Here is a 26,236-nt window from a genome sequence, read left to right as displayed (position 1 = left end):
TCTCGGCCAATAATATTTCCTACATATTCGGGAAGTAGTCTTGGCAATGCCATGGTGTCCTGCCACAGGAGAATCATGATTTTCCTTGAGTACGGCCTCACGAGTTTCTTGTGGCATAGAAAGCTTCCATTGATCTGACATTTCGCTCTAGGTTAAGTCGGAATGATCCCAAAAATGTCTGTATAACTGTCCATTTTTAATGCAAAAATCGGAGTAAGCAGCGCGATTACTTTCTACTGCAGCTCTTTTAGCTCTCTACCTACCAGGAACAGGGATTAAAGTTACCCAGACTCAAACAGCGGTTTAGGTTCGTTATCGGAGTTATCTATGACACTTTCGAGTTATCTATGACACCTCCCTTGATAGGGCATCGGCAACCTTATTCGGTTTTGTAATGGTATTTTGTATGTCTTTTTAATTTTATTTTAAGTTAAAAAAATTAATTCAATTTTTTTTAGCGAAGAGAAGGAGGTGTGTATCGAAGTTACTAAATTTTCTGTAATTCTCTTATTTATCTATAGAATTTCTACTCGGTTCTTTTTCCAACTTAAATTAATAATTTTCAACATTTATATTGACAACTAAGCTTTGCCCAGTAAAGTTAGGAAAGTTTCTATTTTGTTAATAAACGCGCGACCGCGTTAATTATTAACTTAACATCGCGTTTAATACCTCAGCACCGTTTGTGCCCGTACCACCACTACTGTTAGAAAACCGCGCATGTCCGTTCTCTATATAACGCGATGCACTGACCGGCATTAGGCTCAATCACGGAGCTGAGAGGCATCAAAATCAGGGTGGAAGCCCAGAGAAACAAATCCAGAAGGATCCAGTGTCACAGGTGCCAGCTCCATGGGCACGCCCACGCCAGGTGTACAGCAGCCTTCAAATGCGTGAAGTGTGGCCAACCCCACGCAACCGCTGACTGTACAAAACCAAGAGACCAGCCAGCCACATGTGCAAACTGCGGAGTACCGCACACAGCAAACTACTTGGGATGCCCCAGAAACCGCAAACAAATCCTGAAGGCCAAAGCGGTCAGACGGGATCGCCCATTCACCTGGGGCACCCAGCCATCTTGCCGCTCCCCCCACACTCCAGCTTCCAGCAACAGCTGCCGCCCCTCCTCAACCCGGTGCCGACCCAAATGCCATACTCCAAGCATTCCTTGCTTCAAGGCAGCAGCAACTCCAAATGCTGCTGCAGAGCATCAAACCAGCGAAGGCCAACTAATCTTCCTCACTTCCTTCCTTACAAAGGCCATCTATTTTTGTTTTTATGCCTTTAAGAAAAACATCTTCTTAGCTCAGTAGGCCTGAATCTTAAGATTAACCTGTATATATATTTTTATATAAAATAAATGTCAGTTTCAAAGTAAAGGCAGTAGGCAGTCCGCTGAGTCCGACCGAGAAAGCCGACCGAAGCGCCAGCATTAACCGGCCGAGGTAAGCCCCACAGTCCCATACATCGCTCCGCCGCCGCCAGCTCTTTCACTTCGCTGCTGTTGCTAGCATGTAAGTATAGTAGGTGAGAAGGTAGGCAAATCCCTTTTTCCTACACCTGATGTCCACAGGATATATGGTGTTGCGGACCGATAATTCAATATTTGAATAATTTCATCATCTCTTTGCTTTTCTACTTAAAGCCAATCTTTTTGCAACTCTAAAATTTGAACTTGTTTTACAATAGATGTGCAGTTGCTGACTTTAGAAATAGGTAAATGATTTCGTGAGAAGAAATCGACGTGCTTCATGTTACTGAATGTTAAAGTCAAAGCCTTGTAAAAACGCCCACCAACGATGCACTCTAGGTGTTAAATCAATTTTATTTTTAGAAGCTTTTAAAAAATTAAAGTCTGTTAAAACGGTTCCCAAAGAGATAATGTCTAAAATATGTAACAGCGTTTACGACAGCTAATGTTGAACGATACCTTGATTCCACCTTAGAAGTATGTTTACTAAACTACGCAACCACACGTAATTTACCATCTTTCTTTTGTAATAAAATATCGCCGTAGCCTTCAGAACTTCATCTGTGTACAACTCGGTGCACAAATCTGGATCATAAATAGAAAGCACGGGTTCAGAAGTCAGATGTTTTAAAGTCTGCCCGGCAATTTCGTGATTGTTACACCATTTAATAGATTTTTTTTGCGAGTTTTTTTTTAAGAGCATGCAGAGGAGCTGCAGTTTTAGAAAAACTTGGTATAAACTGTCGAAAGTACGAAGCTAAGCCTAAAAACTGGCGAACTTGTGTAGGAGTTTTGGGAATTGGAAAATTACTTAGTGCAGAAATTTTAGCAGTGCTAGGACGAAGCTCACCACTTCTAATTAGATACCCCAGGTACTGAACTTCAGTTTTAAGAAATTTGCACTTTTTCAAATTGAATGAAAAGCTGGCATCATGTTTGCCACAACATGACAGGCAAACAATGTTGCTAAGGCCTCCTCGTTTTCACCAGACTTTATTAAGTGCATTGCTAGGCGTAAAACGTGTAGTCCTTCGTCCAAAAGCGTTGTATTGCTAGGAATATTCTGACGTCCAAGAACTGCTTCCTCGAACATATCCATAATGTCAACTGGTTTTGAAAATGTCGATAAAAATTCTGTGCGAATATCTGCCCAAGTTTTGCCTAAAGGTCTAGAGCGAATAAGCCAATCCGCTGCTTCTCCTTTTAAGGCACATGATCAACTAGTCACCAGCGCAATGTTAGAAAACATTTGCATTTTAAAAAACTCATCAACCAAATAGCACCAGCCTTCCAGATCTGCATTTTTTGTTTTTTGGTCGAAACTTGGAAGTTGCATTTGAGATACAGAGCTTGTTGATGGCCTAGAGTTTTGCATTTCAATCATTTTTCTAAGCAGCAACTCCAATTGTGGACTGGTTTATCCCACTTCGGATGTTAGAGAGTAACTCTCATTATTTTCCGCGGACATGTTCATTATAAGTAAATAAAACTCGTAATTCGTGAAAACATACACTTAATTATGTCGCGAATATAAAGCTAAGCCGCTCTATCTATCATCAGTTCTCTCAAAAGACTCCCTTTTCTTTTCCTTTATGCTTCTCCAAGCATTCATTCCTGGCTTCGTTTCACTCTCTCGATATCTCTTAAAAGATATTGAGTCATGTCTTAACATTTAACTTAACACCAAGCCCATTACTAATCAAAACAAATCCTTATCTTAATGTTCTTAGAAAAATACGCATAGCCGACATATACCTTAATACTACTAATAATAATCAAGAAAATAATATCCTTTTTGTGCATTATTTAACATATCTTTGTAAAAAAATGCGTTCTTTCTGATTCTGAATTAAAAATGGTACTTTCCATTTAAAAAACGTATTGATGACGTCATATCTTTTTTTTTGAGTCACCCTGTATTCTTAATTGCCACGTAGAAAAACCCTAAACCAAGATTAAAATCGACGGGTTCGGGTATTTTTTTCAGAAACGGTCCATTTCATTTTTATTATATTCATTTATATTACTTTACGGATTCACTGTTTACAGAAATATACTGAATATAGAGAAATTTTCTTATATTACTAAAATAGCAGAAAACCGTTGACGAAAACAAAGTGTTTCGTTCTCTCTTCTTTTATTACTTTTTGCTAATTTAGGGCGAGAGGAGTAAGCTATTTGACCGAGGTCATCCGCTAAAATACGGAACAGGTGTGCGATACCGGAAAGCAGTAGTACTACGGCAATTATTGAATCGGTACCTAAATCTCATGCGAGATAATGCCGCAGTGCATCACGTCTTTGGCGATTTAATGAAAGCTGATTGGGGTGTTCCTTATATCAACATCCTTTACTTTATTTATTACTAGGGTAAGTCGAGTCATTCTTTTTCCTTTTACGTTAAATTGTGCCTCTTCTTATTTTGTTTCTATTTTATTTCGCTCATTACATAATCACTAAGGGTGTGCGTCGAAAACAGAAGGATCACCTTATTTCAGTGTGACTGGAGCAGCGTCCCTATTTCTTCACAGTCTGGCCTTGATAACTTGATAAATAATTAGGATCGAAATAACCTTGATTTAAGTAATTAAACATATTATATTATAAACAGGCCCGAAACACAAAGAAAAACACAAAGTCACGGTCTCACAACAGCCTGATGATGCTCTAACTAGAACGAAACCCGTGTAGGTTGTGATATGTGGTGAGACCGTGACTTTGGTTTTTCTTTGTTTCCATCAATTTTGTATGTTAGTCTCTTAGAGAATAATGGATGATATTTTTGTAACCGAAGTGTCCTCCTGGTGAGCGGGATATTAAGTGAGGCTACATCTACATATTTGGCTATGCAAAATATAGGCTCCAGGCCTATCGAGGCTTACTCGTTACTAGCATTTCCTGACTAGGCGGGCATCCAGACAACTTGAACCCCCCATTAGTTCCCCTAGGACATAGACACTTATACACTCAAGTAAAAGAGCTTAACTTTTCGGCCGCAATAGCCTTAATGACGACTGTATGTGACTTCAATTAATGTGTAACACCATAGTTTACTGCGTCGTTGCGAGAAAATGTGCCTTTGGGAACTTGTTTGGAAAATCAAAATTTTATTATAAGAGGACCTTATTTATTATCTGTAAACGGTCGAAGAAATCCAAAAATATAAATACGCCACAGCTTTATTAAAGAAGAGTATATTCAAGACTAAATTACAGAAATATGTTCGGGTAGACATAAGCAGACCTATACAAAGAAATCATTCGTAATTCCCACAGATGGTCTACATGTTTTATGCTTTTCCTTCAATGTACTGCTTTATACAGGGTGGTGCGTTAGATATCTACTTATTATTAGACTTTACTCACAAAATTAAATAAAACTTAACCAATATTTTCTACATGTTATGTCATATATGAAAAAGAAACTCGCTATTCTATGTTATAAAATTTAAAACTATATAAAAATGTTAGGATGGAGGAAATATAAATTGAACTTACCCCATCTTTATCCAATTGATCCAGTAAATGAGAGTGCACTGATAAAAGCAACTCAATGGTTTGCGTATAACCGTTCATGGCCGCCAAATGGAGAGGATTTCTTCCATTGTGATCTCGGTGCAGTAACGCTCCTCTGTTAAGTAAAAGTTGAACGACCTTTGTATGACCCTGGAGCAAACGATGAAAAGGACGTTAGTGGATAATTTTAAGTTTTTTTAGAAAATATCCAGGTTAAAGTATGCCATTGATAAATTGGGCTTACTTGTTGAGAAGCTATATGTAAAGGAGTCATGCCTTCGCCGTCGCTTTCGTTAATGATGAAGTTGCCCTTTTCAGAGTCCAATAACTGCTTTACGGTATTGTAACGTCCATATCTATAACATGAAATAGAAGAAAACTAATGTTAACGACTTTTGAAAGTATATAGCAAAGTATTTAACTAAAGTGCAGGATTCTGTAAATAATAAAAGTAAGTTTAAAGTTGGATCTTAATATCGAAGATTATGGAGAAAGCAGTCAACCAACAACTGTTAAGATATCTGGAATCATCTGGACTAATCAGCGATCATCAATACAGCTTCCGAAAGCTTAGATCCACCGGCGATCTTCTGGCTTACGTCACACACTTGTGGACGGAGGCCATGGAGAAGCACGGCGAGTCCCACTCAGTCGCTCTTGACATTTCCAAGGCATTTGACAGAGTGTGGCATGAGGGACTACTAACCAAGCTCTCCTTAATCGGCATACAAAACTCATTATTGAATTGGATCAAAAGTTTTCTTGAAGAAGTTCTCAGAATCTTAGGCAGCAACAAGTAGCTTCAACCAACGATATTAGAGCAATCTTGGAGTGGGGCGTTAACAATCTGGTCAATTTTAACGCTAAAAAAACGCAGACTGCAGTATTTACGATGAAGACTAACCTTGGTGACCCGGAGCTGGTTATGGCAGGGAAAACATTGCCAATGAAATCATCCTTACATCTTCTAGGAGTCGAAGTCACCAACAGTGTGTCCTGGCATGACCACGTTGCCGAGATCGCCAACGCCAACAACATTCCAAAAAACTCGGAGTGCTTTTCAAAACGAAAAAACTGTATACACCAGAACAGCTGCTGACTCTTTATAAGGCTCAAATACGCCCTTCCCTCGAGTATTGCTACCATGTCTGGAGCTCTGCACCCAAACATAGTTTAAAGCTGCTAGATTCTATACAGAAGAGAGCTATTCGTCTTATCGACAAACCAGAACTCTCAAAGAGTCTGGAGCACAGGAGAAAGGTGGCTGATCTCTGTTTATTCTACCATTATTATCAAGGGTAAGTGCTCCTCTGAGATGGCAGGCCTGATTCCACCCAGGGCTGTTACGGCAAGAAGGACGCGTCTAGCAGTTGCGGCTCATCAACATCGAGTCCACCTGCCTACCCCAAGAACGTCGCTGTATCGGTACTCATTCATCTGGAGAACATCTTCTTTGTGGAACGGGCTTCCACCTCAGATATTTCCCGACGCATACAACCTGCAGCGATTTAAGATAAATGCCCACAAATATCTTCGCGCAAGCACCACTCCAAGAGTGACATAAGACTTTCCTCTTGTGCTTGTGTTTACCATAAAAAAAAATACGCATCCCGTAAGACGCCGTATAGTGCGCACGCAACAAGCGATAGCTGCTGTGCAGCATAGTGTTGATAATGATCCAAATGTGTCAATTCGTCGTCGTTCTCAACAAGTGAACTTATGTCCATCCACTTTATGGAAAATTTTGCGCAAAGATCTCGGATTGCGAGCATATAAAATTCAACTTGTCCAGGAGTTGAAACCCCAGGATCATCTTTTGCGCCATACATTAGCTGAATGGGCGGAAGGAAAGATTGCTCTGTTGATCCACGATTTCATATGAAAATTTTGTTCAGTGATGAAGCACCCTTTTGCTTAAATGGCTATGTAAACAAGCAGAATTGCCGAATTTGGGGGGATGAGAATCTACGAGCTGTTGGCGAAAAACCATTACATCCAGAAAAACTAACCGTTTGGTGCGCTTTATGGGCCGGTGGAATCATTGGTCCTTATGTCTTCAGAAATGCTGATGGTCAGAACGTTACAGTAAACGGTGAGCGATACAGAAACATGATAACCAACTTTTTTATGCCTCAATTGGAAGCCGTTGTAGGCGTTGCAGAAATGTGGTTTCAGCAGGACGGTGCCACGTGCCATACAGCGCGCCAAACAATTAATTTAATGCAAGAGACATTCGAGCAACGAATAATTTCAAGGAATGCAGCTGTAAACTGGCCAGCTCGTTCGTGCGACTTGACGCCATTAGATTATTTTCTTTGGGGCTATGTTAAGTCGCATGTTTACGCTGATAAACCCGAAACACTTGAGCACTTGGAAGCCAACATACGACACGTGATTGCCGAAATACAGCCTGCAGTACTGAAAAGAGTGTGTGAAAATTGGACCTCTAGATTACGCCACGTACGCGCCAGCCATGGGGGTCACATGCCCGAAATCATTTTTAAATATTAATGCCAAAAAAAATTCTTTAATATAAAAGCAAATTCGTTCATATCAATAAAATGTTTTGAGTTTAATTTCAATTTAAAGTTCTCCGCCTCTAAAAAACGCCCTTTATGAGTTTTATATTTAGATTTTAATACTTTTTTTTATTATTAGAGTAAACTAGTGTTTTACTTTACGATTTTAACATGTGACGACTTTTTGTAAATTAACATAAAAAACCAAATTACCAATTGTTAGTGAAATATCAAATTATGTAAACATTAAGAACTCTATAAAATACACCATTGTCGTTTAAAACAGTTAAAATTAAAAAAATTAGTTTTCAAACACATGAAAGTTTTACGATTTAAGGTAATGCATAAAAACAGCCTCCCTTGGAGCACTTTGTCCCAAAAATAAAACGTACTTGACCTCAAATTAGACGAAGGGTAACATCCAGACTGAAACGCTCCACGTTAATGATCCAGGAGGGTCCGCGGGTCAGATATATCTAATTTTATTGCAGCCGCAATCGCCACTCCACAAAAGTAGAAGTAGTGAAAATTACGAAGGAGGTTGTTCGAGGATCGAGAGTGCAGTAATTAAAAAAAAACACTATTCTCATTGTTAAAAAAAAATTGAAAATAAGGTGAATTGTAAGGTATGTTCGGTCTATTTTATCTAGTAAAGTATAGGCAGGTTAACACAGAGAGACACCGACCTGAGGAGTTGCAATCTTTAACCTCAAAAACTGAAGAAATCAAAGCAGAGCTTCTAAGAATGCTAGTAAGTGAAAAAGAATTCTTAATGGTTTAAGATTGTCAAATGTCAAAGGTGTCAAATGGCAAGACGACAGGATACTCTCGTCGGGAGTATGCAGGCCTAGCCTGCATCCTACACGCAGTAACCCTGTTGAAACTAAATCCTGTGGATCTAGACTGGACGTCGATAAACTCCCCGGCAATAACACTTGGGATTGTTGGACTAGAGCCTCAGCTTTCTCTTCTTTCTGCTTACTATCTGCCGCCCTCGGCTTTCTTTCTTAATGTTCATCTTTTCTTGCGTGTCTTTTTCTCCTCTTTAGCCCAATCTAAGGTGTGTAGGCAAGGTGCCGAGGGATGAATGGCCATGGGGCAAAACACGGTCGCTGACGTTCTCTCTGGAATATCCGGCGACCTTCCAGAGTATCCAGCCTTACTCAGGTAAACGGCTCTGCCTGGGTGGACTATTTTCGATATACTCGTGGGACCAACAGAAAAAAATAACAAAAAACTCTCCCTCCATTACATTCCCCCACCACTATGACGGGCTCTGAAACATTAGAGCTCACCATTCCTTCAGCGCCTGTTGCGGACCCTTCCTCTGATGGGCCCACACTTAACAGTGACGATCTAGCTGGAGCTCTCAATAGGGCACAGCTGAAAAGAATGAACCTCTGCGGTTCAGAGATAAGACGGAGAAGGAAGGCTAGGGCTGTAGAAGAGTCCAAGAGCTCTCTGGGCTCGATTTCCGCGACGGCCTTCGCACCTACTCCCTCAGAGGTTTGCAAGTCTGGGGCTTCCACTAAGGAGGGACTAGGTTCCATAAGGCTCAGGACATCTGGATCTACGTCTACCGAGTGCGCTGGCGGGGCTAAGAGACCGCGGACCGCTGAGACTCGGCCTCAAATCAGCTATGCGCGATCGGTCGGCAGCGCCAAGTTGCAGCTGGCAGTGTGCCGAACGGGACATCCCGAGGTCGATTTCACTGGCGAAAAGCTGCTACAATTCGTGGTGACTGAGGCCATACTGCGGACTTAGTCCCGCAGTGAGGCACAGTCACTGCAATTCCATTCACTCCCGCTGATCAGGAACCACATCCTAATATTGGCCGCAAACCAGGAAAGTCTGGTTTTATGGCCGGTTTTTGATAGTGACGTCGGGCACTTTCCCTTAGGATGGGGTCACGCTGGCAACAGTGGATCCCTCCACGCTTCGTCTACGCGGGGCCATCTTACGGATCCCGGGTATTAGGCATAAGTCTAACGAGGACACCCTAAGGCTTCTGCAGCTTCAAAATCCTGGTCTCCCGTGCTCTCAGTGGAGAATGTGGGAGCGCAAAGAAAAGACTAACTACCTCAGGCGTGTGGTGGTTGTGGATGAGGGATTGGCCAAAACGATAAGGGAGAGACAGGGCTCGCTATTTTATAGCATCACCAGGGCCTCTGTCTCCCAAATCGAGAGCAAGAAAGCGGCTAATGACACCAGGATGGCTACTTCCACAGTGGCCCCTGGGCCCTCTGCTTCCGACTTAGAAAACGTACTACCAGGTACTACAAAGGTACCACTAATGTCGATACCGCAGCTTCCGAGGGGCCAGGGCAATCCGTCGATAGCCCTTTCAGCTCCAAGAACTAAGCTTTAGTTAGCCAGCCCCACACCTTACAGTATGCTCTTAACATTCTGCAGGAAAATTTCCAGCATGGAAGACATCCTCCACCGCTGTTCTGTGCAAAAGGCTCAATGAGCTCCATATCGACATCGCATTATTACATGAGCCCTGGGCTTACCAGGGCTCTGGGTTTAACTGGTGGCACACTACATAAACATGTACCTTGTAATAATCCCCGCGCATGCACCCTTACTAGGAATGTGCGGAGCTTTCTCCTCTTAGGTATCTGTACAAGGGACCTAGTAGCCGTCAAATTGTCAATGGACATAAGACAGGATCCGGTAGTCTGCTCTGCCTACTTTCCCATCAAAATTGAATCACCCCCTCCGACCGTCACTGTGGTAATCAAATACTGTAAAGACTTGGGTCTCCCGCTCCTCACGAGCTGCGATTCTAATTCGAATCACGGCCTTTGGGGATAAGGAGATGAGAATACACAAGGCCGCTCCCTGGTTGACTTTCTGTGCTCAAATGGCCTAGAACTACTCAACCGGGGCAGTGTCCCAACTTTCTACTGCAATAAGGATCAATCGATTAAACATTGACCTTACGTTTTCAGCTCATGGAGGGTGTCCCTTAAAGTCACAATGTGGGACCACACGCACATTCTTTTTGAATTAAAGAAGCAGGCTCGGTGCGATACCCTAGCCAACAGAAATCCGAAATGCACTGACTGGGACCACTTTAGAGAGGAACTAGTTGGTGGTCTTGCGGACATGCCGGCAAGGTACACATTTCCGGCCAACATAGAGATCGGGACTGTCAACCTGACTCGTGCGATAGTAGCGGCATATGAAGGCAGCTGACCCTTTAGACGGAGACCCGCCAATGCCAAGAATGTCTGGTAAAATGGTAACACGAAAAAGCATCGTGACACTACGCAGAGCTGAGCGCATCAAGCTTGCCACTGACTGAGATGCGTTCCACGCAGCTCAAAGGTAGTACAAAAAGACACTCAGGACTCCAAAAGACAGTGCTGGAGGCGGTTCTGCAATGACGTTGAAAACACACCCTCCGGTGGCAAAGTTGTCCGGACAAAGTACTGTCCAAGGACCCTGGAACTAAATTAAGGTCGCTGTCACTTCCAGAGGAGGAGCACACCACTGTCTGTCAGGCCGAAGTATTCACTGTAAATGCGGGCAGAAAATCCTAAACTGCGGACACCGCAATACAGTCGGATCAATATGCTTAGACAGCAGAGCTGCCATTAAGGCTATCACAGTCGTAAAGGTAAGCTCCAAGCTTGTACTAGAGTGCATAAAAGTTGTGGAAAAACTGGTGCAGGTAGGATCCAGCACGTCTGGGTACCAGGTCACGCAGGCCATGCAGGTTGTAACGAAAATACTAAATTTTCTATAATTCTCTTATTTATTTATAGAATTACTCGGTTCTTCTTCCAACTTAAATTAATAATTTTCAAGATTCATATTGACAACTAAGCGTTGCGCAGTAACGTTAGGAATGTCTCTATTTAGTTAATAAACGCGCGACCGCGATAATTGTTAATTTATCATCGCGTTTAATACCTCAGCATCGTTTGTGTCCGTACCACCACCACTGTTACCACGTTTACTAAGTACCGCGCATATCCGTGCTCTATATAACGCGATGCACTGGCCGGGAGTCCTTCACTCTCGGCAGTTGGGCAGTTGGCAGTTGGGCAGTTCGACAGCAGCAGCATTCAACAGATCAGCAATTGACCAGTCAAAAACGGCGGTCCTAATCAGTAGAATAGCACAGCAAACTACCCAGAAACGGCGGAAAACAACGTTAACTCGCCCTCCCTAGTGAATGGGGTGCCAAACCACCGACGAAGACGTCAATATACGCAGAAGGAGCCCTCCAACAGCGAGCAAACGGCAGCACCAGAAAAAAATGAAGAACTAGAGCGGGGTAAGTCTCTAGCTGGCAGTCCCTACCCCCTCCAAAAACCTCTCCTTGAACGAAGATATTCAAAAACCCTATCCCCTTCCTTGTATCCCGACCAGAACATGGAAGCAGAAAAAGCTTATCATAGTGCAGAGGTGTACAGAACTATTTGCGAAAGCCTCCAAACCGAGATTTACCAGAAACTTAAAAACAAATTAAAAAACACTGAGGAAGAGGTCGATCTCCTCAAAGAACAAAACTGTATCTTCAATACTCAACTGCAGGAAATGAATGATAATATGGAAAAAATTCTTAAAATTAACGAAAAACTAGATAACAAAAACTTTTCCGGGCAGCTGGGGGCGTTGAGGGACCAGTTGAACGACAATCAAAAAAAGGAAAACTCAAGAAAGAGATCTAGGAAAGATGCAAACATCTCCTCCCCGCGAGAGTAGGACATGGTGCAATCCGAAGACTCTGATACGGAAGAACCTGGTTCCTCAGCGCACCTAGGTGCTGCGACAAACAGCAAGCCGGAAAAGCGGGGCACAATACCGGAAAAAAAAACCATTATTCATGCCTTTTAATAACCTATCCATTGCAGGAAAAAGGAAGAGTACTGAACCTAGCAGCTCCAAGATACCCAAGGTTGTCATCAGAGACACCTCAAATTGGGCAAAAAAGTACCAATTAATTATGGACAATAAAATCAATATATTGAAGGTACAAAAGGAGAGACCACAGAAACCTGACTGCTTTCCTCAGGGAAAGGGAGATGGAATTAAACTCCTTCTTCCTTGAGGAGGGCAGGAAGCTGAATCTCATCCTGAGAGGTTTCGATAGGAACTTTGACTTGAGAAAAATAGAGGAAGCACTGAACCGGATGGGATTCGAGCCAGAAGAAATGGGCTGGTTTAACACCGGCCCAGGTCGAAAAAGGCAAACGGATCTCATCCGGTTCCTGATCAATAAAGAGCAGGAGGACATATACAAGGTCGACAACCTCATGAACATTAGGGTCCGTGTGGAGCGCCTCAAAACTTCTATACGACCAACGCTTCCACATCCCATTCAGTCAATTCCCACGTTCCGTGCCATCACAAGCTAGAGCACCTCGATGCGACCAAGAAAAAAAAGATGGGCGCCAAAAAAGAAAAAAAAAACAAATGGCATCAGGAAACTGGCAAGAGCCATCGAAGCTACGCCGGAGAATTCAGTGTATAACCGACCGAGTCCTTCACTCCGCCGCTGTTAATAGCATGTAAGTATAGTAGGTAAGAAGGTAGGCAAATTCCTTTTTCCTATTCCTAGTGTCCATAGGATACACGGGGTTGCGTGCCAGACCGTTACGGGGTAATATGGTGTATTTCTTAAAAAAACTGCAGAGGGCTACGTATCAGACTGCTACGAGATAGCACCCTGCATTGGATATTGTCTCATTATTCCCAACCTGACAACATTGCCATCCTTTACCTACGTAATTAAGACCGCGTCTACCGACATTTTAAGCAGAGTTGGCCAAGGTTACGAGCGACCGCATTTATTTTCCATATTAAACCGCTTAGATATCCTGTAGGTGACTTACCGCTTATCATTCCGATTAATACCGATCGTTTCATGCTTTATTTTCTCTGGGCTGTATCTGATCCATTTATTCACTGTCATAAATTACCGCATCGCTTTTAGATTTTGCTTACCGACATGAGGCGACTCTTCATTGCACCCCTCCTCTTCCCGCACCATACCGTATTGAATTTGGCCCTATGTAAGGCTTATTGAGAAGTGTTAGCAAGGAGATGACATGTTAGATTTGGGGAGGAATATATGTGATTTTGTTACAATGTTGCCTATTGTTTTACTCAAACAAAAGACCTGGATTACTTTCTCCACTGTCTAAAGGCTACCCGATTGGCTGTGGTCCCTCATCTACATTAAACTTGAGGGTGGCGCCCGAGATAATGGTTGGATAACCAACTACAGACTTTATGAATAACCCAGAAGATCGAGAGGAGATTGAAAAAATTAGTAAGCGCCAGTAATACTCTCTTGCCAGAAACCATAATTGGTATCGCCAAATGTGTAGCGGTCACGTCAATGAAGGGTCTGCTGAACAAGTGGATCCACCGAAGATCGACTGAGTCCCCTGGTATGAGACAGGCCAAAGCGCACATAGGTGAGCTCTCTGCCTGTCTCATCAAAAATCTACTACGCCTAAAAAGACTAGAAATTTGACAGGTGACAAGTCTTTTAACCGGACCCTGGCGCGTAAGAAGCCATTTCCATACTATCGGTATTGCGGACAACCCCGAATGCCGGTGGTGCTGGGAGGAGGATGAAACCGTTGATCAAATTCAAACCTACGTTCAAATACTTGGATAACACCTTCAGTGCATCGAGTAACTTAAACTCCTTTAGACCAGAGAGCCTTAACGGTTTTTCTAAGGTCATTGGGCTCTGGTAACGCCCGGCGAAGCATGACGGGTTCATCAGGAGACCTTTTTTTTATGGTTAACACAAGCACAAGAGGAGAGTCCTATGTCACTCTTGGAGGAGTGGTGCTTGCGCGAAGATATTTGTGGGCATTTATCTTGAATCACTGTAGGTTGTATGCGTCGGGAAATATGTGAGGTGAAAGCCCGTTCCACAAAGAAGATGTTCTCCAGATGAATGAGTCCCGATACAGTGACGTTCTTAGGGTAGGCAGGGGGACTCGATGTTGATGAGTCGCAACTGCTAGACGCGTCCTTCTTGCCGGAACAGCCCTGGGTGGATCAGGCCTGCCAGCTCAGAGGACCACTTACCATGATAATAACGGTAGAATAAACAGAGATCAGCCACCTTTCTCCTGTGCTCCAGACTCTTTGTCAGTTCTGGTTTGTCGATAAGACGAATAGCTCTGTATAGAATCTAGCAGCTTTAAACTATGCTTGGGTGCAGAGCTCTAGACATGCGAGCAATACTCGAGGGAAGGGCGTATTTGAGCCTTATAAAGAGTCAGTAGCTGTTCTGGTGTATACAGTTTTTTCGTTTTGAAAAGCACTCCGAGTTTTTTGGAAGCTGCCCTGGCGATCTCGGCAACGTGGTCATGCCAGGACACACCGTTGGTAACTTCGACTCCTAGAAGATGTAAAGATGATTTCATTGGCAATGTTTTTCCTGCCATAACCAGCTCCGGGCCATCAACGTTAGTCTTCATCGTAAATACTGCAGTCTGCGTTTTTTTCGCGTTAAAATTGACCAGATTGTTACCGCCCCACTCCAAGATTGCTCTAATATCGTTGTTGATTGAAGCTACTTGTTGCTGCCTAAGATTCTGAGAAATTCCGGCTGTCATTGGTTTGGTGGACTTAAATGTGGAAATAGGTGTGCTATCGTCCGCAAAGCTGTAGATTGGATTGACAGTGGTTCCTAGCAAATCGTTGATATATATCAAGAAAAGGGTGGGGGATAGAATGCATCCTTGAGGGACTCCAGCGTTAATGTTAAATTTGTCGGAGAGGTGTCCATCGACGGCTACTTGGATTGTTCGTTGTTCAAGAAAACTTTTAATCCAATTCAATAATGAGTTTTGTATGCCGATTGAGGAGAGCTTGGTTAGTAGTCCCTCATGCCACACTCTGTCAAATGCCTTGAAAATGTCAAGAGCGACTGAGCGGGACTCGCCGTGCTTCTCCGTGGCCTCCGTCCACAAGTGTGTGACGTAAGCCAGAAGATCGCCGGTGGATCTAAGCTTTCGGAAGCCGTATTGATGATCGCTGATTAGTCCAGATGATTCCAGATATCTTAACAGTTGTTGGTTGACTGCTTTCTCCATAATCTTCGATATTACTGGAACTAGTGCAATCGGGCGGTAATTGGACGGCATCGTCTTCTTACCCTTTTTAGGTACAGCTTGCACTTGAGCAGTTTTCTAGCTTGTTGGAAATGAGCCCTGTTTGTACGATGCCGTAAACAGTCTACATAAGGGAGGAGTCAATTCGTCTGCACAACGTTTTAGTACTAGGGCTGGAATTCCATCGGGTCCAGAAGCTTTGTTTGGGTCTACGCTTTTAAGAATTTTATTTATAATTCGTTGGGGACACGAAATTTCTCCCATCGATGAATTCACCCTTGGCAAATATGGCGGTGTTTTGCCTTGCGAGTGCAGAGTAGAATTGGACGCGAAGAGTTTACCCAGTAAGTTTGCTTTTCCCTTGCTGTTACCGCGATAGAACCATCATCTGCTGTTAGGGGTGGCAAGGCCGACTTAGCAAATCCTTGACTAACGGCTTTCGATACCGACCAGAATGATCTTGTTCCATTTGGGCAGTTTAGCAATTTGTTTTTGATCCTGTTGTTGTGACTCTCTTTGCATTCATCAGTAATTCGCTTGCAGCTATTTCTGGAGGTAAAAAAGTTCCTCCAATTTTCGGTGGAAGGATGTTGACGCCATTTGCGATATGCTGCGTTTTTAGTGTTTACTGCCTTTTTGCAATTCAGGTTGAACCATTGCTTGTTGTTTGATCCGCATTTAGTAGAAAAAGGGATATAAGCTTCCATTCCTGCCAAGATCGTCTCTGTAATTTGATTTGCACATTCTGAGATGTTATTGGTTCTAAAGCAGACTTCTCTTCAAGGGAATGAGCGATAAAATTCCCGAAGATGGTTCCACTCTGCTGATTTATAGTGCCATACCTTCCGCGGCATCGGAGGATCCTGCGTTTTAACATCCAACTGGCAAGAGACTGTTATCAATTTGTGGTCCGATGTTCCTAGGGGGGCCTGTACTGATACAGTGTATGAGTCAGGGTCTGAAGCCAAGACCAGATCTAGGAGACTCGCGAACTCGCCGTCTCGATCGGGGATTCTGGTAGGTTCCTCCACAAGTTGCGTAAGCCCGCATATGGTGGCAAATAGCTCAGCTTCTCGTCCTTCATCGTCGTTCTTGTTGCAGAAACGCAGCCAGTTGATATTGTGAACGTTAAAATCACCCATGACGATGATTTCTGCGCTTGGGTAGTCAATTTGAAGTTGGTTAATGCAATCAACCAGGTTTAAAAAGAGCCGCCTATATTGGGTGTCGCTTGGTGGTCTGTAGATACAGCAGATAAATTTCGTGGCACCACTGGCTATTATTTTGAACCACATAACGTCAAAGTCCGCAGGTTCCAGCGTTTCCTCCCACTGGCAACTCAAATCGCTCTTGACAAATACTGCCAATCCAAAGTTTAGTCGAAATCGGGTGTGTAGATCGTATCCAGGATAAACGAGGTGATTATTTGTTGTTGAAGGTTTCACCTTTGTTTCTGCCAATGCCAGAATGTGAGGCTTATTTGATTGCAGGTGTTGGTGTACTGCATTAATATTGGTGTTTAGGCCTCTGATGTTGCAGAAATTGATTTTTAGGCTTTTAAATCCGCCTGATGGACCCCCCCGACCAGCCTCCGCCCGGAGATGCGAATGGGAGGCTAATTTACTTCTACGGTCTGCTGGTTATGGTTACTTCTACAGAAAAATCGGATTCTGAAGAGCAGGTGATGGTTGCTGCTTGTAATAGTACAATCCAACCCGCAAGACAGCAAGACAAATTATTTTGTCCACAGCATGCGTTGAGATAAAGGCTGCTAATGGTAATTTCGTAAAAAGCAGAGCGCTTTTAGATAGTGGATTGCAAGTAAATTTTGTTTCAGAAGACTTAGCGAAACAATTAGGGCTGAAATTCAATAGAACAAGCGTACCAATATCTGGTATTAGTGAGGTAGTAACGAACATCAATTGTCAAGTTAATAGCAAAATTAAGTCAGTTTATAATAACTACACTGCTGATTTGTCATTTTTAGTATTAAAAAACATTACTGCAAACATTCCCTCTTGTTCATTTGACGGCGTGAATTTTAATATTCCAGCAAATCTTAAATTAGCTGACCCTGAGTTCAATAGATCAGCCAAAATAGATATTTTGTTGGGCGCAGGGATATTTTTCGATTTATTATGTGCAGGGCAAATCAAGTTAGGAAAACAAATGCCTGTTTTGCAAAAGACAGTACTAGGTTGGGTAGTTTCGGGGCCTTTGTATATAAATAATCAAAATCCACAATCTTTAAGTAACGATAGAGTTCATTGTCATTTAGCTTACGAGACTATAGAGGCACAGATAGAGAAATTCTGGGCATTAGAAGAATATCCGGTTGTAAAAAGACTCTCTAGAGAAGAATAAGAGTGTGAAAATAATTTTGTAGAAAATGTAACTAGGGACGAAACTGGACGTCTTTGCGTTAAATTACCCTTAAAGTCAAATGTTGATAGCTTAGGTGAGAGTCTTAATCAAGCGAAAAATAGATTATTTTCTTTAGAAAAGAAATTATCAAAAAATCCCTTACTTAAGAAAAACTATTGTGTTTTTATGGATGAATATATTTCTCTAGACCATATGAGTAAGATTCCTAAAAACGAGATAGAGTGTAGTAACAGAATTTTTTATTTACCCCACCATGCGGTTGTAAACGAAGCCAGTCTTACCAGAAAGCTGCAAGTAGTCTTCGACGCAAGCGCAAAATCAAGTAGTGGTATTTTATTAAATGATGTGTTAATGATAGGGCCTACTATACAAGATGAACTTTTTAAAATATTGATACGGTTTAGGCAGTTTAACGTAGTTATTACAGCAGATATTGCAAAAATGTGTAGGCAGGTGAATCTAGCGTCGGAACATCGTGACTTACAGCGCATTATTTGGCGTAGGGATCCGTGTTTAGAAATTGAACATTTTAGGTTAAATACCGTTACGTATGGGACGGCCTCAGCGTCGTTTTTGGCCACCAGGTGCATAAAGCAAATCGCTAATAATTTAAAAGAAAAATCACCTGAGTTAAGTGATATAATTAATAAATATTTTTACGTAGATGACTGGATCTATACGACTAGTTCTGTCGAAACCGCGATAGATGTTGGCCAAAAATTGTCGAAGTGTTTAGCGGAATACGGTTTTCCATTACGCAAATGGTGTTCAAACAAAGATGAAGTCTTAACGGCTTTGTCTAACGAAAATGATAGCACGACAAATCATTTTACCATAGATAACGATAAAAGAAAAACTTTAGGAATTTTTTGGAGGGCAAAAAATGATACCCTTGAATATTCTATCAAACCGAGCGAAGCCAATTTTGTCACAAAACGTTTTATCTTTTTCACAAATTTTTGACCCCCTTGGGTTGGTAGGTCCCGTTACCATAAAAGCAAAAATTATTTAGCAAAGGTTGTAGAAATTGAAGTTAGGATGGGACGAATCAATTCCGTTGGACTTGTTGACAGCTTGGAATATGTTTTATAATCAGCTAGAATCCTTGATATCTATTACAATAGCTAGGCAATGTATAATAAGTGACCCAAATTTTATAGAAGTGCACGGGTTTTGCGACTCAAGCGAAAATGCATACGATGCTTGCCTATATTTGAGATCCGTAAGTAGAGCCGGGAACATTTTAGTTAAGCTTATTTGTGCTAAGTCCCGCGTCGCGCCACTTCATTTTACATCTCTTCCTCGATTAGAGTTATGTGGAGCTCTACTATTAGCAAGGCTAATGAAAAAGGTCGTAGATGCTTTAGATATACAAATAAATAGAATTTTGCTCTGGACGGATTCCACTATAGTGTTGGCATGGCTTGCCGATGAGCCTTGTAATCTAAAGGTTTTTGTCGCGAACCGTGTTGAAGAAATTCAAAATTTAAGTAAGTTAGAACAGTGGAATCACGTAATATCTTCGGATAATCCCGCGGATATTATATCGCGTGGCTTGAATCCTAGTCAGTTACGAGATTCGAATTTGTGGTGGCTCGGACCTGTATGGTTATCGGAACATCAGGATTAATGGCCAAAACAAAATGTAGAAAAGATTAAAGAAATTCCCGAAAAGAAAAAAGAAAAAATAACACTTTTAAATGGTATTCCCCATCAAAGTATATTTACCGTAAAAAGTTCTTTATTTAAACTTACACGAGTACATGGTGTCTAAGATTTTACCGAAATGTAACTAGTAAATCTGATAGTCGAGAATATAATAAGAATTTGACAATTACCGAAATAGACAAGGCTTTGACATCTTTAATTAAAATAGCACAGGCTCAGGAGTTTGCTATAGTTCATTAAAAGAGCGCGGTTGTGTGTCTAAGCATAGCAAACTTAAATCGTTAGATCCATTTTTTCATGAGGGTCTTATATTAGTTGGTGGCCGTCTAAGAAAATCTTTGGAGGCATTTTCTACGAGACATCCTATAATATTACCCCAAAAACATCCTCTTACTAGGCTAATAATATTAGATCAACATCAAAAGCATCTTCATGCGGGTGCACAAGCGATTTTGTCCGCTTCGAGAGATCGTTTTTGGATAATTAATGGTAGGAAAGTAGTACGTAGCATTTTATCTAAGTGTCGTACCTGTTTTAGGGTTAAACCAAGTACATTGAAAAGAATGAAAAAATGGGTGATTTGCCTAGAGACCGGGTGACGCTGCAGCGTCCATTTTATATATGCGGAGTAGATTACGCGGGTCCATTTAATTTAAAAGATGGAAAGCTGCGAAATCGAGCTATAATAAAGGGGTACATGTGTATGTTCGTTTGCTTTGTCACCAAGGCTGTTCATATTGAGCTAGCTAGTGATCTCAGCACAGATACCTTTCTGAATTGCCTTAAGAGCAATCATCAGCACGTGACTTTGCCTGAAATGGATTTAACGCGCTTTATCGGGAAGGTGAGCATTTGGCAACAACGCATCGCTAAAGCAAAGCAGAACACTGTTCGTCTCGCAGCAGACGGGTCAATGTTTCGAGAGAGATTCGTCGGGATGGACCGATTCGTGCATTTTTTAGTTTGCATGCCGTTGGACTTTTTTGCGTTTACTAACAAATAAGTCGCACGCGTATTTTGGTATTTCACGACGTTTGTCTCAGTAAAGAAAATAACATTTTTGTATAAGTTCAATCAAAATATCCTCATGTTCCTCTGGTAATACAGTTTATTCACTATTCAAATTAACGAATTTAATTTATTTATAAAAATGCTTTTATATAGGAGGGTATTAGTATCACAAATTTAGGGAGAGAAGGAATGAGATATAAAAATGTTTATAATTTTGTCTCACTTTCAAAAATATGTACCTAAAACAGTTTTTAGCAATTAAGATATAAACAATAAATTAGAGACATGTGAGTGACTTCCGTAAAAAAAGGGTAGAAGCAACCCTAAAGATCGAAAAAAGAAATTATTTCATTTCCAAATATGCCTAACACTAATATATATACAGTACATCCCAAAAGTTATGTCTAAATTCATTTAAAATTCAGGGGTGTGACCCGTCGATTTTTATTTTAAGCTGCGCATTTTTGTACGAGAAGTTTGTATATATAGGGTTGCTCAAAAATAAATTACGACCATTAACTTCATTTTTTCAAATAAAAGCACCTTTTTTTATTTCGTCTGTGAATTTCGCATGGAGTTCTACGTATGTTTCATGCATGTAAGGTGAACTTCAATAATAATGTTTGGTCGTCTTTTTTTCGATAACTGTTGACTTTAGTTATAGGACATGATGCATGAAACATACGTTAAATTCCACGCGAAATTCAAAAATGAAATAAAAAAAAGGTGCTTTGATTTGAAAAAATTAAGTTAATGGTCGTAATTTATTTTTGAGCAACCCTGTATATACAAACTTCACGTACCAAAATGCGCAACTTGAAATAAAAATCGACGGGTCCGAGCGTTTTCGAACACACCCCTGAATTTTAAATGAATTTAGACATAAATTTTGGGATACACTGTATATATTACAGGGGGGCTAACCGAAACGGCGGCCATATCGAGCTCAACAAACGCTCGGACACGTCAATTTAGATTACCAGGAGGAAACATTTTCAGAGTTTAATACCACCCCCATCTGTCATTCCTTAGCTAGGGTGAAACTATCCTCAAAAATGCATTACTATCCTTTAAATTTGTTATAAATGGAATAGTGGGTCGAGTTATAGCTTCTTTTGAAAGGTCTTTTGATTCTCTTTACGGCTATACCTAGTTTAAAGGACTTTACTTTAGCTGTTCTCAAACTATTGACTATTTTAACATTTAATGCAGTTTTTAGAAAATAATGGCAACTCTTTGTCAAACAATTAATTAATAACAATCATACATAAACACTAGTCCAACAAATGCTGAAAATGGCCACCGTTAACTTCTATGCAATAATACAGATTTTGTTTAAATCGACGTCGCACATTTTGTAGCATATCAGGAGTTATCTGTTGGCATTCAAATGTAATCCTTTCGCGCAATTCTTCTATTGAAGCTGGTTGGATAGCATAGATTTTACTCTTTAGGTGACCCCACAGAAAAAAATCCAGAGGTCAGGCAACCGCACGGCCCATTAAACAGAGCCTCTCAGTCCAATCCAGCGACCAGGATAGTTCTCATTTAAATAATTGAGGACAGCTATTACCTATTGAGGGAGTGCAAAAATAATAGAGAATTACATATAAACATCAAATGTTCAAACAACCCCCCATTAACAGCTAAACAATATCCTAACCGATCATAAAATTCATTTCTAACGTTACTAAGTTGATATTGGGAAATTTTATTACATTCTAACGAAATAGCGTTTTGTAACTGGTTTAGATTCTCAAATTTTACACTTTTATAAATGACACGTTTTAAATGACCCCACAAAAAGAAGTCATTCGGTGAAAGATCAGGTGACCTGGCTGGCCAAAGTATCCGGTACCGTGGACCAATAATATTGCCGTTAAAAGCATTTTCCAAGCACTCTCTAACCATACGGGCATTATGGGCCGGGCAACCATCCATTTGGTACCGGATCATTTGATCTTCCTGAAAAACTTCTTCCAAGGCGGGTCCAATTTGATTTTGAAATAAGTCCAAATAGGTTTCAGCTGTTAGGTTATAGTCCATAAAAAAGGGTCCAATGATATGGTGGCCGATAATTCCCACGAATACATTTGATTTTTGGAGATATTGTGTCCGAGTATGAACAAAGCGATGTTCATTTTCTTGGCTCCAATACCGGCAATTCTGAACATTTGGTTCATTGTTGAGGATAAATGTACATTCATCGGTAAAACAAATATTTATAAAAAAAATCCTATCATTATTTGTTCTTTCCATTATTTCAAAACAAAATGCCATTCTTCGCTCTTCATCTCCTTCCTGCAACTCTTGATGTTTTTCGAATTTATACAAATAATATTTGTGTTTTTTTTAAGTGCGCAATACCGTTGTATGTTGTTTATTTACCTCTTGCCCAAGAACCCTCGTACTAACCATCTTGCTTTCCTCCACACTCAGTAGAATATTAAGATCTCTATTCTCTCTTTCTTCCGCTCTATTTTCGATATCCTGAGTTGAACATTTAAAATTATTTATTAAGGTATTTTTGGACTCGAACTTATTGACAATATGTTTAATAGTTGAAATGGACGGAATGAGCTTGATGGGGAAATTAACTGAAAATATTTCAGATACTGCTCTAAAACTGTTTCCCGAATAATGCCACTTAATTATGGCTATTTTTTCGTCGATTGAATAATTCATACTTGTTTTCAAATATCGACTGTCACTCATTTATTGACAGTTTTCTTCACGTCAGTGACAATATTCACTTTACTGGTGCCCGTTTGGTTTTACCTGAACTGAAAATTTGCTAATTTTGCAATTACATTTAATTGAATAATTCAAGATTAGGTTATTAAAATTTTTTGAAACTTTGCACAAGGCTTTGCCAGATTGGTCTCTTCAAAAAGTTATTTTAAATTTTTTCTATATAATGTACAGGGAAGCCAACAATTGACCCCCTTAAAATTTACATGGGTTTTCCTATGTTCCGTTCGGCGATGCACCACCCGGTATATATAAATCTGTATTATTGCATGGCTTATAACGATGGCCATTTTCAGTATTTGTTGGACTAGTGTTTATGTATGATTGTTGTAAATTAATAGGTCGATAAAGAATTGCGATTTAATACAGTTTTTCCAAACACCCAACATTTAATACAGGTTTTCCAAAAAACTATATTAAATGTTAAAATAGTCAATAGTTTGAGAACCGCTGAAGTAAAATCCTTTAAATTAGGTGTAGGCGTAAAGAAAATCAAAAGACCTCTCAAACAAGCTATAACTCAAGCCACTATTCCATTTAAAATTTTTGAGGTTAGTTCCACCCTGGCTAAGGGATGACAGATAGGGGTGGTATTATACTCTGAAAATGTTTCCTCGTGGTAATCTAAATTGACGGGTCCGAGCGTTTTCTCTTTAAAATCTTTACGAGCCCGACTTAGCCGTTTCGTTTTCTTTTAGCCACCCTGTATATACAGCTCTCGTCAAAGAGAAATAAAAAAATAAATAAATATTAATTTCTTTTAATGTTAATCACCTTTAAATATGCCTTCTTAAACAGTTCTTAGCAATCAGAATACAAAAAATAAATTATGACATACGCGTGAGCTTCATCAAAGGGGCATAAAATAACCCCAAGTTCAAATAATTTAAAAAAAATGTGTGTTTCAGTTTTGAACTCTTTACATTAGATTATACATATTTTTTTTGTGTTTATGGATGTTGTGTGTACTTATAATGACGTAGGTACATGTTTTAGAACAAGCTGTATAAAATATAAGACAATATTAAAGAGTTATATAAGTATACAAAAATGAAAATTATAATACAACGAAGTGGCATATTCTAATGAAAATAGAAAAACCAAACAAATGTAATACAAAAATTGTCATTTACAGCTCAAGTTCTAGATGGGTTTCGAATTTCCATGCCTCTATTATGCCTAGGTATGATTCTACAGGCAGTAGACATTTAAAATAAAAAATCTTTATTTTTCTATCATTTTTTCATTCCAAAATGAATCATTTATTTTCATTTATATATAAATAGTAAAAGCAATGTGGCATTTTTATTCCATATTTGCAGCCATTCTAGGCCTAAACTGATCCTTTTTTGGCTTCCTACTTTTTCGTTTAGAATAATAAACTTTTGACTTTCCTTCTTTTCTTTTTCCCATTTCTTAAAAATAAACATAAAAAAACTAATAGTATAAAGAACAACGTGCAGAAAATTGGAACACCATAAAATAAAATACTTCTAAGTGAAATGCCAATCAACATTTCAATTTTGCCTAATATCGAATTATTGCTGTTGACCAGTAGCCGATACCGTCGCTTGCACAGATCGGGCCGAACAAGCGTCGAGCGTTTCTTAGTCCGGCCGTGCGTTGTTGCCATATGATACTAAACTTATCGGCGGTTCAAGAAATTATAAGAAAAATGCCTGAATTTTGTATTTCCATTCTCAAAGGTTTATTATTATTTTTTTTGAAATGGTTTTTTAATATAATGTTTCTAAAATCGATGTATCTAGAGACGTATGGAAAGGTTTTTTTATTTATCTTTTTGGTTTTTAAATAAAAAATCAAAATTTTAGAAATTTGAAAAACTGGCACCTATCAACTCTTGACAAAAATATGTACATTTCATTAGTAAAAACCGCATTAAAACATATTGTAAAATAAAAAAGTTATCCAGGAAACAGAAATTTATGGGTGAATAATCCTCTTAAGAGATTCGTATCTAGACGCGGATTGTGTAAGCGTATTTATTCCGACAATGCAACCAACTTTGTAGGGGCAAATAACGAGTTGAATAAAGTAAATCAATTTTTGGCTAATATCCAGAAAGACCAATCGGTCGAAACTTATTTATTAGAAAATAAAATTGAATGGCAATTCATACCCGCCAGATCACCTCATCAAGGTGGACTTTGGGAGTCTGCTATAAAATCCGCGAAACATCACCTAGTTAGAATTGTTGGAAATAGAAATTTAACTTTTGAGGAATTATATACAATATTTTCTCAAATTGAAGCGGTTCTAAACTCTAGACCTCTAACCCCACTGTCCTCAGATCCTAACGACCTCCAAGCCCTAACCCCAGGTCACTTCCTTATTGGAGCACCTTTATCTGCTTTACCACAACAAGATGTAGTAGACACTAAGAGCAATCGTTCAAGCCAGTACCATCTCCTTCAACAAATAGTCCAGCATTTGTGGAAACGCTGGAGCTCCGAGTATATAACTCAACTGCAGCAGAGAAAGAAATGGCAGTCCACCTCTCCAAACCTTGAAGTAGGATCAATGGTGATTTTAAAGGAGGAAAATAGTCATCCTCTAAATTGGAGGCTGGGTCGAGTCATTGCAGTCAATGGAGAAGTTCGTACCGCCAGTGTTAAAACGATAAGTGGTGTTTTTAAGCGTGCAATCCAGAAACTTTGTCTTTTACCTATGAAAAGTGGCAGTTATGGTAGCGTGATAAAACCAGTTTAGTGGTGGTAATTAATAAACCTTTAAGTCAACTAACAGAAATTGGATTTAAGTAAAAAAAATTAAAACTGTTTATATGTGCAAGCCTATATT

The 26,236-nt window shown here is 40.2% G+C and overlaps 1 protein-coding gene across 2 annotated transcripts in view; it reads right to left on the bottom strand.

Annotated features, from left to right (window-relative positions):
* LOC126747382 (transient receptor potential cation channel subfamily A member 1) overlaps window positions 1–26,236 on the bottom strand; it is a 592,560-nt gene that overhangs the window by 66,890 nt on the left and 499,434 nt on the right. For both annotated transcript variants that reach the window (XM_050455968.1, XM_050455967.1), the window contains exons 11-12: window positions 5,231–5,342; window positions 4,969–5,136 (exon numbers count right to left, since the gene is read on the bottom strand). In XM_050455968.1, coding sequence (XP_050311925.1) covers window positions 4,969–5,136; window positions 5,231–5,342 — 280 coding nt within the window. The remainder of the gene's footprint in view (window positions 1–4,968; window positions 5,137–5,230; window positions 5,343–26,236) is intronic.

The sequence above is a fragment of the Anthonomus grandis genome, chromosome 19, assembly GCF_022605725.1.
Source record: "Anthonomus grandis grandis chromosome 19, icAntGran1.3, whole genome shotgun sequence".
Lineage (NCBI taxonomy): Eukaryota > Metazoa > Arthropoda > Insecta > Coleoptera > Curculionidae > Anthonomus > Anthonomus grandis.
This window is presented reverse-complemented; position numbering and strand designations above follow the sequence as displayed.